Below are 18,503 nucleotides of genomic sequence, written 5' to 3' on the forward strand. Positions count from 1 at the left end.
GCTACTGATTAACTTAAAGCTCATACTATTGAAAATATCTCTGTCCACTTACAGGTATAATGCTAAGGACTGCAATGAACATAAGTCAAAGAGATTAATGCACTGATTTTCATTCCTCATTTATAAATGCTTTATCAGCACCACCACTGCTGAGCCTCCTTTAAGGTCCTCTAATAATCAAAAGAGCAGCCCAATCAGAATATGCCATACTGCAAATTGGAAGAACTGCAGAACACATCACTAACAGACTGCACACCCAGAAGATCAGAAAACCAAAGACCAAAACTGTATTACGATCGTTTGGCTTACGGGTTTGGGGATCCACCTCCTGAAGAGTTCTTATTTCTTGTCAGACTTGTCCATTGCCCTCTGTTCACAAAATACAGCTCACAACTAGATAAAGTCACTCATGTAACCTTCAGAAAGCCACATCTAAATCAGGCCATGTATCAGAGCACATGAAGACAGCTTTATCACAATGAAAACTGGGAAATGTCAGTCCTAACAAGAAGGAGAAAGAGCTCAAAACCTCTGTGACCTAATACCAAGCCACTTGTTTCATCTTCCTCTGAACACTGAACAGCTTTTGCAGCTATTTAACATGCAACAATTGCAAGATTTCAGTGTGACAAATTGGCAGTTTTAATGTTTGTTTTGTTTCTAATGTTTATTTTTGCCAAGAGCTTAAAAATCATTCTGTTCACCAGTGACGGAGCATAAGCACTACTGTAGGCAGACGTGGAAGAATATGAAAGGAAAACATGTAATCTTCAGGGAAAAAAATCCCACACACCATTAATATTAGTAAGTTAAAATTAGACAGAGTCTTGACGTCCTGAATTGCCCAGGAGTGTAATCAGATTCCAAGCATTATAACGTTGGGAATAGTGTCTCTGACCTAAATGCTCTTCTCATCATGAAATGTCAGCAATAGTGACCTAAAGCAACTTCACCCTGCATTTGGTCTGCCTTTGATAAAATACCATGATGAATCTGCAAGATAATAGTAACTTATAAGCCAAAACTAGAAAAAAAGGCCAAAAGGTCACAATTCGAGGAAGAAGCCTTTCAGAAGAGAGGACTGCTGCAAAGCCAGTGCTGCTAGCATGATCCACAGGGACTCCCCTGACAAGCCTGCCTGGGGCACTGTTAAAATGACCAGTTCAATGCCTGTGGAGATCCAGTTCCCTAATTTTTGATCGAGCTATGTATTCTTGGCATCAGTTATGCCCCACAGAATCTGATTTGACAGGCAATTAAAAGTCCATTGTTAAATAAATTCTGAAATAGCCAAGACAAGCGGACTGACTTCATAAGATTAGTTTCTTCTGTTCATATTTTGGGGACTGTGTAAGAAAGTGAAAATAGGCACTATTTTGAAAGAACAGATCCTTGTGACATTTCATACACCAAACAGCTAATACATACAGATGTGCAACAGCCCAAAAAAAATTCTTAAAACATATAAAATAGTCCCCTGTGCCACGACCATCACAAAGCAAAACGGCTGAACAGGGTACATTCATGTGCAAGGGCTGGCTCTCAAGTAAAATGGTAGCTGCAGTTTAGTTAACCACTCCCTGAAAGACACTATGGACATTTGTAGATACGCTGCTCGTGTTCTTTCCAGCTGAAGTTAGTAACTATTTTAAGGCTAGAAAAGCAGACTACAGGGGCTGCTTTATGGCCGTGGGAAAAGTAATTCAATCTGTGAAATTCAACCTGTCATCAAAAAATTTCACCCAGATTTCCTTTCGCCATCATTGTTTTCTTGCTCTTGTCATCACTCCTTCACTGAACCCCTCTCCAGAAACCAGAAGGATGAAGAATCATATCAGGAAGTAAAAGGCAGAAAAAGCCACTTACGAAGCCAATCATTGAGTCAAACAGGAAGGCAACTGGATATCGTAAGACTATGAGCAGAACAGGGCCTTATTCTAGCATAGCGTGCAGGAAGAAGACTGGGACAGAAACATAGAGATTAAACAAAAGGGCAACTTGAAAAGTAGTTTATTGCTCCTCAAGAGTAAGACCTAAAAATTTCAGGAATTCAGATATTACTGTAAAAAATAATGCTTTGATTATTTCCTACAATGATGAATAGATTTATAGCTGAAAATAGTGGATGCAGCATACTGCTTGTCCTGTATTGCATTGGCACATACTCTGTTTCCCATTCTGTTTATTCCAGTGAAAGCAAATGCTTCACATAAAACTTAAATCCTCCTCCTTCCTCTAGAATCATTTTCCAGCAGAATATGTTTCAACTGTATGACAGGACTCCAAATAAAAGCAAAAAAGCATCATCAAGCCAAAAATACATGTTGTATAATTATAGTCTTTCTGAATCAGAGTACCTGTGGATGTATCCACTGTGAAAAAAGAAGAAAATTCTCCTGGGACTAGTTCATATGTGACAGTGCCATATATTCCCAAATCTCTGTCTGTGGCAACAACATTGACGATCTCTGTTCCTGGCTGTGTGTGACTACTGATGCTCGCCACATACACGGCTTGCTCAAAAACAGGTTGATTATCATTAATATCTTCTATCTCGATGCGAACAAAAGCTTGGGCACTCAATCCACCCTGTTGGATAAATTAGAAAGATAAAAGCAAAAACCAAGGTCAATTTTAAAAGTGTACACAATAAAATGATGCAAATCTGGCTTCAGTCCAGCATTAGGAAACAGAACATGCTACAACGATATTGAAAATGTCTGTTAAAACCAACTTACCCTATCTGTAGTACCTCAAAATACTGCATTTAGGCAAGCTACGTGCTCAGAACACCACCAGTGGGCTAAGTACACAAAGAAGTTCAACTTCTTACAATTGTGAGGCCTGAACACAAAGTTATTTTTGTTAATACTAATGAGCACTATGCATATCACATCCTTGCTAGTCTAACCACACTTGGTTTTACTGTAATCACCTACACACCACTTTTTCCTTCACAGATAGAAGTCAGGGTTTTCTGCCCCAGAAATACATGCCCCTCAGGTGACCAGTGCTTCAGTAAAACAAAATAACTTTCTATCTATGAATCTTCCAGTTTTTAAAAGTATAACCATCATAACAGCAAATATCCGGCTTTTTCAACTATTAAGAACCCAGACTGAGAGCAGAGCAGTGCAGGACAGCCAAAAGCTACCTGTCAGCTGCTATCTGCAAGACCTATCCTCAATTTATCACTCTGGCAGGTTCAAGCAGTTCTGTTCATGCAGTGTGTGTCTGTGTTCATAGATGCATATTTTATTTGTGTATATATGTGTGTGAGTGTGTGCATATATATGTACATGTGTTTGTCTACACGCCCATACCTTCACTTTGTGTACAGAGTTGGAACACTGTAAATTCAACTGAAGCACATAGCTGAAACAATTTGTCAATACAAAATTCGTAACCAATTACATAAAATTATTTCCAGTGCATTTGTGATTTTGCAGGGAAAGAGGACTGACCATGCTTTCTAGGGAGTTTGGCTCAACTCTGCTTTTGTTTCTTTTCCCTACACAAAGAGCTAGGAAAAGCGCCAGGCCTTGGTCGCAGGTTTGGCACATCTCTTCGCAACCCCAGCTCAGCTGCTGCGCTGCTCTCCACACAGTTGAAGTTCCTGCTCCAGGTGCCCACCAAGACCCCACTGAAATACTACATGGGCAGCCAGGGGACCACCTTCAACCTTGCTCTGCAGTGGAACCAGAGAACCAAGGAGCAACTGCAAGCTGGCTTACCAAACTGTGCTACAGCAAAATCACAATTTGCAACGGCAAAGTACTGAATTTGTGACAACCTGGAAAAAAAACCACAATTCTGAGGGTGCTGAAGTGTAGACCCCACAGGGCCATGAGTGAAACAAATGGCAATTTACTTCTTAGAGATGCTACCTCATATTCTCTGCAGACTCTGTCCATCAGTTTGGAAGGGTTCGTATTTCCAAACTTAATTTACAGCTGTAACTACAACCATTTTTAAAAGCAGCTCCACTGCACACATCTAACAGTGAATGCTGTGGCACTGACATGTGCAATAGAGGCACAAAGCAAAAGATGTGATGTATAGCCTGCATGTGCTGTACGCAGTACATGAAGACACAGAGGAAGTATACTGTGCTCAAAGTCATGCTGAGCATGCTGTGCTTGCACCAATCAGTCACTTACAGAAACTGCTGACACAGATCAGATGTTGGTGCATACACATGCCAAGCTATGCTGAGCTAGCCCAAACTTCATCTTGCAGTCACAGTAGCTATGATATAAAAAAAAATAACTAGGTTGCATATTTCAGCAACCTAATTGTTCATGTCAATTGTTTTTAAACTTGACCTTCATGAGACTATCCAATGATTCAGACTGACTACTATTCCTTTAGGCTTGCCCTGCAGCATAACAATCACCCCAAAACTACTTCTGAGGGTTTGCTTATTATGTCCACAATTTCAGACTTACTTTTGGCCAAAAAGTACTACCAGCATTCTCTTCCACATTTCCACTGGGATTTTTGCCTTGTTCTGTTTTGGGTTTTTTCTTCCATGTAGTAATATCACCTCTGTTGAGTGACAGTGACATTCCCATGGAGGCTCAAGTATGTGGAAAATTAAAGATGACCTTGTGTATCGTGTGCCTGTTTCACTCTCAGACGAGGAGATCTGGCCCACATGCTCCTGCTGTGCTTGGGTTTTCTTCTGAAGAATATAAGGCATGGCATGTGTCCAGGGCTTACGTTGCTATGGAGGGCAGCCAGCAGTCAGGACACATACCTGGGGACTAGGACTGTGAAGGCATGCTGGTTTTGGCTGGGATAGAGTTAATTTTCTTCATGATAGCTAGTATGAGGCTATGTTTTGGATTTGTGCTGAAAACAATGTTGATAACACAGGGATGTTTTAGTCACTGCTGAGCAGCACGAGGCCTTTTCTGTCTCTCACCCCATAAACAAGCTGACCTCAACTGACCAAGGGGATATTCCAGACCATATGACATCACACTCAGCATACAAAGCTGGGAGGAGGAGGAGGAAGGGGAGCACATTTGGAGTGATGGCATTTGTCTTCCCAAGCAACCATTACTGTGATGGAGCCCCACTTTCCTGGAGATGGCTGAACACCTGCCTGCCAACGGGAAGTGCTGAATGAATTCCTTGTTCTGCTTTGCTTGTGTGCATGGCTTTTGCTTTACCTATTACACTGCCTTTAACCATCCGTTCTCCCACTTTTACCCTTCCAGTTCTCTCCCCCAACCAAGCAGGGGGAAGCGGGCAAGCAGCTGCATGGTGCTTAGCTGCTGGCTGGGGCTAAACCATGGCAGCAGGGTACTGTGCTACCATCAGCCTCAAAACAGAGGCAGCCATGAAACCCTCTGCTGATAGGGACAAGTGAAGAATGCAGATCTAGTGGGCTCACTACCGACACCCCAACCCCACCTCGGAGAGAGTTTCTTCCCCAATACCTTGGTTTCCACAGGAAAGAAATCCCTGCACAGGAGCTAAAAGGCAGGCCCATGTGCTCTGTTCACTGTCAGAAGATGCTCTGTGGCTATCAAGTACTTTAGGACAGAATCAGAAACATTTCTAAGAGGGCCAAGGGAGAAGTGAGGTCAAGAATAAAAAGCATCTAAAAAGATGGTTCTAACAACATGAAACCAAACTGCAAAAACTCATGAGAACTTCTCATGAAGTTAAATCACTTCTTCCAAGTTTCATTATTGCTAAACAGACATTAAAAAAACCCTAACACCACACTCCAACCAATTCATATTTATCGTACAGAGTTACATAAAGACTGGAAAGTCTTTGGAAATTGATTAATTCTAAGTATATGGGGGAACCTAATCTCTTAGAAGACAGACCAAATTCTATGATGGAGACAGAACCTTCTTTTTCAAAAGCAGCAGTGTATCCCCCACACACAACTCAAGTACAATATTAACTGGTAATGGCCCATTTCTTGCTCTGGCTATCAGAATTCTTAACTATCATCCCAAATGGGAAGGGACAAACTGCTTTATTTCTAACCACGTGGATGTAATTTATCTACTCAGGAGCAAGCACAACATAGATCTTCCAAAATACAAAGGCTGATTTAAACAAGTCTGTTGCTGATAGAAAATCACATTTGTCAAAACATGTTACAAGCAACAGAAACCCATAGTTTTTTCGTTTTGCAAGCCCCTTCTCAAATATTAAAGTATTTTTAACGACTGTTGGGCTGTTTGATGCCACAAGTAATTACAATTAGAATGGCTTCTTTGTCAGACTCCTGAGAGTTGTGTGCCCTGTGGAACAAAGAGACGACATAAACTACCACCAAATCAAAATAGCCACAAGTAATATTTTCTTTACTTTTTGCAGGACCAAACTTGTGTGAAAATCCAAAGCCATTAGTATGCCTCTATCATGTGTAAAAAAAAAAAAAAAAAAGAAAATTAATCCTGCCTTTGGCATGAGTCTCTTTAGCTTAGTAAGTAGAAAAGGTGCTATTTTGAATAGCTGTATTTCTTCGTCTTGATGCTGTAAAATGATTAAGAATCCATCAAGATTTGGACCACTGGTAGCCTCCAATGTTTTTGTCAATGAACTGTGCTGTCAACTTTTTGTTCCAAACTAAACTGTGATATACAAGATCTGACATGAAGACATATTTTCTTTTTTCTTCTTTTTTGTCAAACCTAAAAAGACATGTCACCTTGCAGTCATAATGCTGTCAAAATGGAGAGACATCGCCAATTCTTATAAAAGCCTTAACCTCTCCAGAAGGTTTTCCTGCGTTGAGTATTTCTCTCTGTGTTTCAATTGCTTCAGTGTAAAAGAGAAAATTGGACAAGCTGTACGGTTTAGAAAAAAGCAAGTGATGAAGAAAGTATTTTTCTATGCTGAAAGGCAGTAAGAGGGTCACTAATAGACCTGCCAATGGTATTTTACCTTTTGCAATGATTATGTAGCAGCTGAAAAACTGAAGATCTAACATTCCTATTGAAGATATACACAAGGATGCTTCTTCTCATCTCCAGTTGATTATTAAGATAATAAGAATTTTAATTACCTCCCAACACCATTAAATGGCAGTCTTCAAATCACCATTAGGGGCAGTCCTATCACAGCATTCAAGAACCTCACTTGGAGAAAACAAAACCAAGGCAGTCCACTCTGCAAAGGGAAAAGGCATCAACCCCCCCCAAACCCAACCTCTGGACTATCAGTAGGGCACAGAGATTGGTCTGTGGCACCCCTTATACTGGTGGGGGACAAAGTGGAAGAACACACTGCCTGTGCTCTGCAGTTTTTTGAAACTTCTCACCACACCGATGAAGAGAGTGGGTACACCGGCACAAGGTCCTGTTAGCTTCAGAAATGTGCGTTGCTGGAATTGGTCCATGCCTGGTAGCAGCTCTTACAAGCATAGGTCATACAGTCTTCCCCAGGTTTTGAAGAAAACTGCGTGGGCCAGCTGCTCCCAGAGTCAAGGCTGGACACTCCTGTACGCTTCTATTTGTGCACCAACCCCAAGACTGCAAAACTCAGATTTTGGCTTTGAAGGCCAGACAACTCTCGTGTGTAAGCAGGTAGTGCAGATGCTACTAGACAGAATTTAAATTAGCATTAGTCCAATTAAAATTTCCCTGGATTACGACAGGTTTTCTTTGGCAGTCACAGTCATTACTGTTGATTTGGTTGAAAGAAAAAGAGGTGTGACGGGCATCATAAAAATGCAAATGAATAAACAAAATGATTGAATTATGCATGATACAGAGCAATAAAATTTGCCACTGTACAGCAGCAGAAGTGTGTGCTGTTAAAATAAAAGGTTTCCTGGATGAAAATGAATTCACATCAAGACTCAAAGGCAGAAGAACACAAAACATAAAGGAAGCACAAATTTACATATATGGTTAGTTTGGAGACCCCCAAGAAAACAGAGAAGAACACACAATGGAGTGTCCACTACAGTCACATTGGCTCTTTTTTGTTTTCACAAACAGAAGAATTAAAAATGTATCAGATCAAATTTGCACATATTCAAAACAAATGAACAAACAAAATCACTAATTTCGTCCCCTATACTGCTTTGGAAGCATGCATATACTTTGATTACTAATCGATTTTATTATTAATCTGATTTTTTTTCCAGAGAGAGAAAAAAATTACAATTTTAATATCATTACAAGAAATTTTCAGCTGACTGTAAATTCAAAGACTGCTCAAACACCTGCTGAGGCTGTTTCTGATGTGTCACAAGTGCACAAATATAGCTGATGTGAGCAAGGGTGCGGTTTGAGCAGGGGGTGTCCCAGGCAGAGCTGGCACACAAATCCCAGGAGTTACCCTCACTACTGGAACAGCTCTGTCTGCTGCAGTTCAGAGACCAAAGGAGAGGGCTAGATGCAGATGCTGTGGAATTCAGTGCAAACACCTTTCTATAAACCTAACTACATGATTTCTTTTCATATAAAAGCATTTCAAAGAGGAGTACCAAATATGTATGTGAAGTGACTTTGTGACCAAAACTAGCTCTGCCAACTGGAAAGGTCAATGCTAACATTATGATCAGCCTCAACCCCACTTAATCAGGATGTGTATTTAACACCAGTTTAACAGAATCTGTTTTCCACTTGCCTCTCCACAGGCTTTTGTGTGTAATTTCAGTTCTCCCATTACACTTGCTGCATAACACATAACAGACGTGACCAACAAGCTCCGAAACCATGTAATGGAGTAGGCATGAACAGGTGGAGGAAACTGATAGTTTTGCTGTAAGATAAACTGAGCACCACCTGGAAAATACTTTCTTTTCCTCCTCACTTCTAATTAACTTTGTTATCTTCTTTTCATCTCTCTTCCCCCCCTCCCCTTGTCAGCAGTGACCCTTACTCTTCCTCTGTCTTTTCTGCACACACATCTCCCCTGATCATAGCCTCTGCTTTGAACTCCACACCTAACATCTTTAATCCATCAAAACTAGCAGCAGAATGCCAGGAGATAAAATAGCCTACTATAATTCAATTGCAGAGTGGCCCAGCATAACTTCAGGTTTAGCAAAAATTTTAAAAAGCCAATATTGAATTTAGGTGCTTTAGTATTTAGGTGTCAGATAGGCAAATTTTTAGAAGAGAAATCAATGGGATCTACAAAATGCTGACTTTCAGTAAAAAGAGCAAGTCCTGCTTGTCACAGACGAGGCAATAAAAAATTGATCCCCTCTCCCCATTACTGAATTTCTGAAAACACAAGGATCCTAAATTAAGACCAATTTAAAAATGAAATACTCTATAGTTTCAATGCATTGGGTGTTTTCCTTTAACTTCTGATGTAAGATTTATCACTCAAAATAACGTAACCAAAAAAATGCATCAAGCTTTCTTCATGTTAACTTTTTTCCCTGCTTCCCCACATTTTCAAAATAATCTTCTGGACCAGAGCAGATATCTTAGAAACTTGTCAGAATTTCAGTGATATTATTCAGCTCTCACGTACACTGTTAGTGACACTGATCTTGATATTCCAGATGTGTGTATGTTCTTTACATTTAAACAGCTTCAAACCACATGAGTGAGAGGAAAAATGAAGTGATAAAGTATAGCAGAACACAATTTTCTGCTGTTATACATTGTAATACTGCTTTACTGTTCGAGGCCTGGATGTCTGTACTCAGGTGCATGCTACAAAATTTTGCCTAGAAAGGAATTCTGAAGACAGAAATCACAAATCAGAGAAATTCCAAAATGGTCACATGGACTTACTTCTGGTGTAAAGATTACAGATGCTGTCGTAACAAAAAAGACTTACATTCTTAAATCATTAGATGTTCAAACAAGATAGAGTCAGAAAACATACCAAAAAAATTCCTTATATAACCATTTATCCTCAAAAGAAATCTATGGGGAAGAAAAGGCACACTCCTAAAGGCACCATTCATACCAAAAAATGCTTCTGTAGCCTCTGAAATAAACACTGAATAGTGACAGCTAAAGAAATAAAGCAGATGAACTGCTTAGCTATTACACATATATTCAAATTCAACAGCATACAAATATACCCTCAACTTCTATATTCTCAAAATGCAACAATACCAAGCATCAACTGCAGCTATTTAAGTTCACTAAGTTTCTTCAGTGTACAGTAACAAAAAGCACACACATTTTAATGAAAAATACCGTATTTCTAGCACAATTGCATTTTTAAAAACTCATATTAGATACACCTACGACAGTATCTTAAATGTAATGTTAATATTCAAGGTATGAAATAAAGATTGTATAGCCTGAAACAACTTAATTTCAATGTTTTTCAGCTCAAATTGTGCTGTAAAATGCAGCCTGAATAACATTTTTAATAGTGTCCTTATGTTTATTTTAGTATTCAAAGACAACCAGTAATCTTCTTCAGCCTCCTCACAGTTCACCACTTAAGCTGAAAATAATTAAGAAAAGTACCAGCTGCTCTCTTTCTGGGCCTCTGATTGCAAATAGCCTGTGGATACCTTCATAACAAAATGAACCCAGGAATTTCTTCTCGTCTTTTCAGGGGTCACACTACCCAAATTTTCTTTTTACCTGGCACCAGATAGACCACGTGTTTACACCCAGAAATCTCAATGTGTTTCTACCACAATGAACATCTCCTCGCCCTTCCTGCCAGAGATCTGAAATGGATTGTTTCAGGCACATACTACCACCCTGCCCTCACCGTACCATGAATACCCACTTCCAAGCACCAGATCTTGTAAAGTGGGAAAAATTTCAGACATGCCGCTGCAGGGAGGCTGTACCCAGCCACAGCAGCAGCAATGGCATCAGCTAGCTAGAAAGGACAAGGAATTTATCCAGGAAAGTCACTGGCATGCACAGGAGGCACGCAGTTCTAGCACAAGTTTATTACTGCTGCAGTCACCTTGAAAGCAGGAAGCAGAGGTAACCTGGAGTCCACTGGTTCCAAGAGGAGGAAGAAAATCAGCAGGGACTTACACATCCTAGAAAGGTTTCAACACCTTGTTTAGGAGTAATTGGGAATTTCACAGCCAATGTTATCAGTTTGGGTCAAAATTTATGGTTCACGAAGTATCACTTTCTGCGTTCTGTAGAGGTAAGAAATGCACATTCATGCAATTTTTACCTACTCATTACATTCTCATTTAGAAGTACACACCACATCCAAATTTACAAGTGCATTCACAAATCTGGCAGCATGGAAAGATGAAACTTACCCCATCTGTAGCTTTTACTAAGAGATCATAAGTGGTTGGATCTTCTTCTCTGTCAATGTCTTGAGACACACAGATCTGACCAGTACGTGGGTCAATCTGGAAGGCTTTGGATTTTTCATAATAATGAAATCCATCATAAAGAAAATACTCAATTTCACCAAACCGGTCGGCATCTGCATCTGTTGCCTTGACCTGCCAGGAAACAGAGAGGCAAAATTAAGCCAGTGAAACTATTACTCATTCATTCAAAAATCAGAGATACTTTGTTCTGAAGTTACCTGTTTGTGTTGTAAAAGCAAATGTGCATGCGCACAATAAATACAAACACATTCTGCTACCTAAGCTGTCTGCCTGCAGTTCATAAAATAATGACCACGACTGACAGTGTAAGCACTGCAACAAGCATGCAACATCGATTAGACCTGTCCATAACATTACCTGTTTATGTGTCAATAATCACCTCAATCAAGTGGGCTTCCTGTGGCTGGGAAAGCCACGCATGTTAAGCCGTGTCAGTAGACCATACATGAAGCTACTTTCCTTTCATGTTATTTTTACCAGTTGTGGTAGGTCTTATGAAAACTACAGCATAAACAGATCAGAAAAGGGCTGCAGGACATTCTTACCTAACGCATTTTCTAAAAGACTCCCCCAAGCTCAATTCAGCACTCTTTCAGGGCCTGGTGGCACAGTGAGCCATGCAAGTCAAGGAATGGAGAAGTTTTTGATGTCCAGTCCACTCTCCAAGGACCTAGAGCTCTACCAACACAACTAAACACGACCATCACATGCATGCACAGCACAAAGCAGGACATGCACAGGCTGCGGCAGGTCGCTGTGAGAGGCTTTATCACCTCGCCTGTGTAGTCTTGCATGTAGCTGTAACTGCTGAATGAGAAACGAGCCTAACATCTTTTATTTTCAGCTATATTAAGTACATCTGAAGCAGCATAAATTCTGCCATAAATCCCAAACAAGACATGAAAACCTGGAGCGACTTTCAAGATGCTGCATCACCGTCCCTCAGCTGCATTTTAAAGGACTCACAAGGCATTACACAAACAGTAGGTCAATGCTCTTTAACAGAACATGTGATTAAGGCACGCACCACCTGATAATTTAAAATCATCAGGTGATTTTAGATTTTAATACAAGAAAAACCCAAACCTTTCAGGTATGTTCTAACATTAATACTTTGGGGTTTATGCACATAGGAGTAGTCAGAAATCAACCTACCTCTTAAAATATTTTAATAAACGCTTACCATAGTGATATGTTTTGCCAATAACATATACATGTGCCCTGCACGAGGAGAAGCTGAGGGATCTGGGCTCGTTTAGGATGGAGAAGAGAATGTTTGAGAGGGGCTTTAATAGCCACCCTCCTGTGCCCAAGAGGAAGCTACTGGAAGACACTGCCAGGCTCTGTCCCCAGACGAGCCAACAGCAGTCACACACTGAAGCTGGAGAGCTGGACCTAAGGCAGGATTTTCACTGTGAAGACGATTCAGCACTAGAGGCTCCCTGCTCAGAGCGGCTGGAGTCTTCATCTTTGGAGTTTCAAGACTCAAGTGGGCACAGCCCTGTGTGGACAGAGACATCCCACAACCCCCCTCCATCCCCAGCAGGGCCAAGGAATAAATGCTGCCCAGCTGCATCAGCACCACGACACAACTGTTCTGCTTCACCAGCTTGACCAGTCAAGTCAACAGGATGCTCAAGTGTGAAAATCTTGCTCTTTGGACAAAGGTTGGATTGGTTAAATAAGTGTTTGATAAACAGAACAGTTTTGTACAATGCACCATCAATTTTATCACCTTTTAATCTCTGACAACAAAATGTTCTGTGCTGAGTTTGGCTATCCCGCATGTCCCATTGTGAAAGCTTTCACTTCAATATACAAACATCTCAGAAGAAAACAATTCATAAAAACATGTATACATTAAGAGAGCCAGTATTTCTAGTTCTCTAATTTGTCATTATTGGAGATACTTAAAGGCTTTTTCCTCCTCAGCTGATTTCATTCTCTGCTTACTCATTGAAGATGATAAATCCTATGGTTTTTCCATCAGTCTACCTGCACAAGTACAATGCCTGAAGACCTTAATGCAGCTTTGGAAACCTTACTATCACAAAGCCTGAGAGTTAGAACTGGTGGGAGTTCACAGAGAAGACCCGTGCCAGGTACCGCACACACCTGACCCAGGTTGGTACGGGGAGACCCACAGCCATCAGCCACAGACAGGGCAAAGCTGGAGGTCTGTACGTGACTGCCCGTACAGATCAGTGTCTGGCAAGGTTTTAGGCACAACTGCAGAAAAGGCCAAGCAGGACAAGCCAGGGTCTATTTGTAGTAATAAGTCTGGATGAGGTCATCCTGGTCTGGGGATGTAAATGAATTTAGCTGCATGGACACAAGCTGTGCCAGGTCATCTGGCCTTCAGGTCCCAGAACAGCCTTTGGCTGCTTCTCCCACTAGTACAAACACTGCCTGAAAGACCAGTCAGTGCCTTCATTACACACTCGCTTCTTTGCCCACAGAGGAATTGTTTTGGCATTAAGATACTGAACTAAGACTGAATTAAAACCAAATGAATGAAAACGTGGCTTGGGAAGGCTAAAAATCCTAGCAGTGGGGAAAGGGAAACCACGTAAAAAGTGCCAAAGCAAATTATAAAGCTAAATCTTACTTTAGACCAGTTACTTCCATCAGAATTTTAAAGTGACAGATAGCCCCAAAGACACACATGTTATTTCAGTATTTTATTCATTGTGGTCTGTTGTCTGCTTTTAAGCACCCTGTGGAATTCCCCACTTCTTCCACACAAAATGAGATTTGCTGTTTCAGAAGAGGTATCACTGTGTCTGCAATTGTACCACGTACTCCAACGCACCTTGCCCCTCCCCAACAGTTTCTCACAGCACTGAAGGCCATCCATCATACCAGAGTTTCTGGTGCTGTAGATAGAAAGTTCATCCATGGGAGCCCCGTGTTTGCAGAGCCCCCCAAGACCCTTTCATGCCTTGCAGTTGGTATCCCATGGCTGCAGCATGGGGTGGATGCATGGCCACTCCTGACCCCAGTCCAACCACTCCTTCTGGCTAAGTTAAAGGCAGAACTCACGCTCAACTTCAGCAGAACAAAGACCTGGCCCTAAAATTGCTTTACAGCTGTATATAAATCAAACCTACACCACAGGTATTTCACGAACCTTGTACTTCGTTATTTCTATCATAAAAAATTAAAACTAATTCTAGCATGCTCTCAGTCCTCTGCCACCCTGATGCTATGGAACAGTAATTCACTTGGCCCTTGTAAGAAAGTACTTCATTTCTTGTGCCTGAAATCTAATGCAGGACAACACTGAAAGGTTCTGTGTCCCTGTGCCTGGCACACAGGTACATGTGTAAATACAAACATTTATGTCTGCAGTTGAGAGTGGATGATTAATTACAGGTGTGAAATTCGAGGGTATTGTTAGAAGTCTAGCCCATTATGTTCAGCAACTTGTTCTCTTTTTGGTAAATTATGCAGTCCTCAGACAATGAATAGCACATGCAAAGGCATAATGAATGACAAATTTAAATAAAAATGTTTCAGTTCAAAGCAATACTAATTTGAAGGTCTAATTGTGATCAACTTCAATTACTGTAATCATCTCTTAGGCAGCATAACTAAGTGGCATCAATTTTTGCATTTATAAAAATTTGGGGGTTTTTCCCCTGTTCAAGTGCCTCACATCCACTGAATTTCCACCCACTTGAAAGTCTAGTTTTTACTCATTTACCATGGAACACTTGATTTTAAGAAGAAAGAATATGGAATTAAAAGCAAATCAAAATTTTACTGTAGCAGACAGAGCTGAGGTTGAATGGCAGTACAGCTGAGGTCAGAGGAGCAATTAATGATTATGATAGAATCGTTCAGGTTGCAAAACACCCTTAAGATCATCAAGTCAATGCAAGCTCATTTAGAAGGAGGAATCCAGTGAAAACATGCTTACAAAAAAAAGTTTTCTGATTTTCATGGTTTAAGCCCAGCTGGCAAGTAGCCACTTGCTCACTCCCACCCTCAGCAGGATGGGAAGGAGAATGGGGAAAAAGGTAGAACTCATGGGTTAAGAACGACTTATTAAAATAAAATATAATAACAACAAGAACTGTAACGAAAAGGAGAGAGAGTGAGAGAGGAATAAAACCCAAAAGAAAAAAAAAAAAAAAGAAGCTATGCACAATGGAATTGCTCACCACCCTCTGACTGATACCCAGGCAGTCCCAAGCAGTGATCTGCAGCTCCTGGCCAACTCCCCCCAGTTTATACACTGAGCATCACGTTCTGTGGTACAGAACATCCCTTTGGTTAGTTGGGATGAGCTGTCCTGGCTCTGCTCCCTCCCGGCTGCTTGTGCACCTGCTCACTGGCAGAGCACGGGAAGCTGAAAAGTCCCCGATTTAGAGTAAGCACTACTGAGCCACAACTACATCATCAGTGTGTTATCAACATGATTCTTGTACTAAATACAAAACACAGCACCGTACCACTACCAAGAAGAAAATTTTCCCAGCCAAAACCAGGACACTGATACATTTACGAGGCCAAGTAATCCCAGATTTTAGAAATTAAAGTGCAGTAGTCACTGTCCCAAACACATCAGGTTATGATAGCATACCGTGCCATGACCAACCCTACGGAGCATTGCAGTTAAGTGCCCGAGAGCTGTGAATTACAGCAGTCCAAATGAGGAAATGAAGACAGCAGCAGGAATTTTCACAGTGGATTGATCAAGGGTGTTGTACATCAGCGGTATCACAGAGCTGACAGGGCTGAAAGGATTTATGTGCCTTGGAGATGTGGGAAGCAAGGGAGTACCAAATCTGTAACACCTCTGTTCTGACAGGCTGGATATGAGACTGGAATCCAGGAGAAAAGAAATAGAAGGAAGGGTTATGCTCACAGGGCTTTTCTTTCACTAAGTATGTTTTCAATACACTAAGTTGAAGACCTTGTTAAGGAGTATAAACTTGGCAATAAGTACCGACAGGATGAAGTATTTCCCCAAGAAACATTTTTAAAAGCCAAGAGAAGTCACGGTATGGACAGCTACTGGCTGGACCTCTCCCATCAGTCATGATTTCTGTCCCCCACACCCTTTATTCTGTTTGTACACTGTGTAAACTGCAAATCTGTCAGAGAAAAATTAAGTTTCTTCTGTCCTGTTCACACTGCCAATAGAGTAATAAATGCTCAGAATGCAGACGTCCTCTCAGGAGAAGGAAAAGGGGGACCTAGAGAAACATTACAGAGAACAATTAAAAAAGGCTGATCGACCCATCTATGTGATGCTCAGACAGATCAGGGCATGAGGAGAATAAATGGTGGAAACTGGCAGACACCAAAGGGTGTAAAAAGATAAAGAAAATTAAACAGTGTTGGAAGTGCAGAAATAACCTTTCTATGTGCATTCGTAAAGAGGGGTTCATCTCAAAGAAAATAAAGGGAACCACTGTGTAATTAACCTCATCTTATGTGATGTACACCTGAGTGTACATCTTAAGTGTACACTCACCTTAGTGTTCACTAGTGAACCTCACCTTAGATGTACACCTTAATCCTGTAACACATGTGCAAGTTTGAAGGAGAAAAAAATACTGGCAATACCTCTAAATAGGAGGGAATAGAACCATATTGTTGAGGAAGGAAAGATTTTAGAGCTTATAGAAAGCAAACATTTGGCAGATCCTCGGTTGGTTGCATTCACGTCAGTGGAATGATGACAACTCACAGCAACGGGCAGTATGTCCCCATATTTTATGGGCAGGAAAACAGTGTTACCAATCAAAGAATAGTAAACAAGATTTTAGAGAATTATATCACCTCCTGATGCCCAGATTGTTTTAAACACTAAGCTATTTTATGAGAAAAGTCCCCTGTTTTTTGTTGTTGGTTTTTTTTTTATTTTTATTTTTTATTACTTCCAGTGCTTAAATCCTCAAACATGTATTTAGGTGTGTCATCCTATCATTTGAACAGATTAAAATAAAGTTCCTGTCTATAGATTCAGCTTTTTTATTTTCTTTCCTAGGCATTATATATATTGCATCCTGTTTTACAACAACTGAATATTTTGAAAAGCAGAGCAAATATTTTATTTCATATGCAAAATGGGAGACATTGCTTGTGCACTCAAAACCACATCAGAAAATACAATCTTATTAACTATGCGGATCAAAAATTCAGGACCTATATAAAGACCATTTGTAGGATTCACAGTATGCAGCCTTAAATCTGACTGCTTTGCAATGCTGAGTTTCACATGTGGGTTACCATAATTAATTTTATGGCTTTCAGATTGACAGAATAAAGTAGACTACAATGGGAAAGAGCAGGCAGTTTGGCCACATAACTCATGACTGCGGTCATCTCCGATGGCAATTAAATGAGACAAAAAAATATTAAATCAATTTTTCATGGCTTAAGAATTGCTCCCATACCACATATTTTGTCAAGTTTACTTGATTGGATTGCAGCTAACCAAGACACAGCTTTCATAGCTTATAAAATCTGTTTGGGGGACTCAGTGTCAGAGCATGAGACAGTTTATGTTGTGCATAAAAAGCGTGTTTAATTCTTTCAGTTGTACCGCTATCGTGAAAAGCATGTTAATTGCCAGCAGTCGGTTTTAAGGAAAATCAGAATGTAGGGTAAATAACAACATACTCCACTACTCCAAAATATTCATCATCAAAATGTAAGGCAGGACAAAACAGGTGGATACAGACAGAGGGAACCTACCAGGAAAATGAAAGGAAACAGTTCAACAGGAGAGTTATGCTGCTGCTGAATGGTGTAAGCACAGCCCCGTCCTGCAGCCACCACCGACACAAAGCGTACATCCTTCCAATGAAAGGACTGAAGGACAGAAGGGCCTGTTTGCGTAGGTACAGCAATGCCTGATGGCAGACCCTTACCAGAGGAACGCTGCAAGCCAAGTGCTACTGGAACGGCTGACCACCAGTACTGTGAAAGTGTCTGCTACGCCAGACCTTCATGGCAGGTCCATGGCCACAGGGAAGGAGAGATGCAGCCTGTGCTGGTGGCATGCAGTCAGTAAAATGAGACTGTAGGAATACTGGCAGTGAAATTCCTGGTAGTTGATACTCTTCAAGAGTCCCTTGGGTGTAACGGTGAGATTATCCCCTGAGATACCAGAGACATGCGTCAGAGGTCTTCAATTCAGTGCCCTTGCTTATTCCCCTGGCTGGCAAGAAAACAGTCTATAAAACAAAAACCAATGATCTTTACCTCC

At 40.8% G+C, this 18,503-nt stretch overlaps 1 protein-coding gene across 1 annotated transcript in view; it reads right to left on the reverse strand.

The window, feature by feature from the left end:
* The window catches only part of DCHS2 (dachsous cadherin-related 2), a 72,778-nt gene extending 60,284 nt beyond the window's left edge, over positions 1-12,494 (reverse strand). Inside the window, exons 1-3 of the mRNA XM_040614358.1 lie at positions 12,462-12,494; positions 11,198-11,389; positions 2,358-2,589 (exon numbers count right to left, since the gene is read on the reverse strand). Of these exons, the coding sequence (XP_040470292.1) occupies positions 2,358-2,589; positions 11,198-11,389; positions 12,462-12,494 (457 nt within the window). The remainder of the gene's footprint in view (positions 1-2,357; positions 2,590-11,197; positions 11,390-12,461) is intronic.
* Positions 12,495-18,503: the final 6,009 nt, after the last annotated feature.

Source organism: Falco naumanni, chromosome 1, assembly GCF_017639655.2.
Source record: "Falco naumanni isolate bFalNau1 chromosome 1, bFalNau1.pat, whole genome shotgun sequence".
Lineage (NCBI taxonomy): Eukaryota > Metazoa > Chordata > Aves > Falconiformes > Falconidae > Falco > Falco naumanni.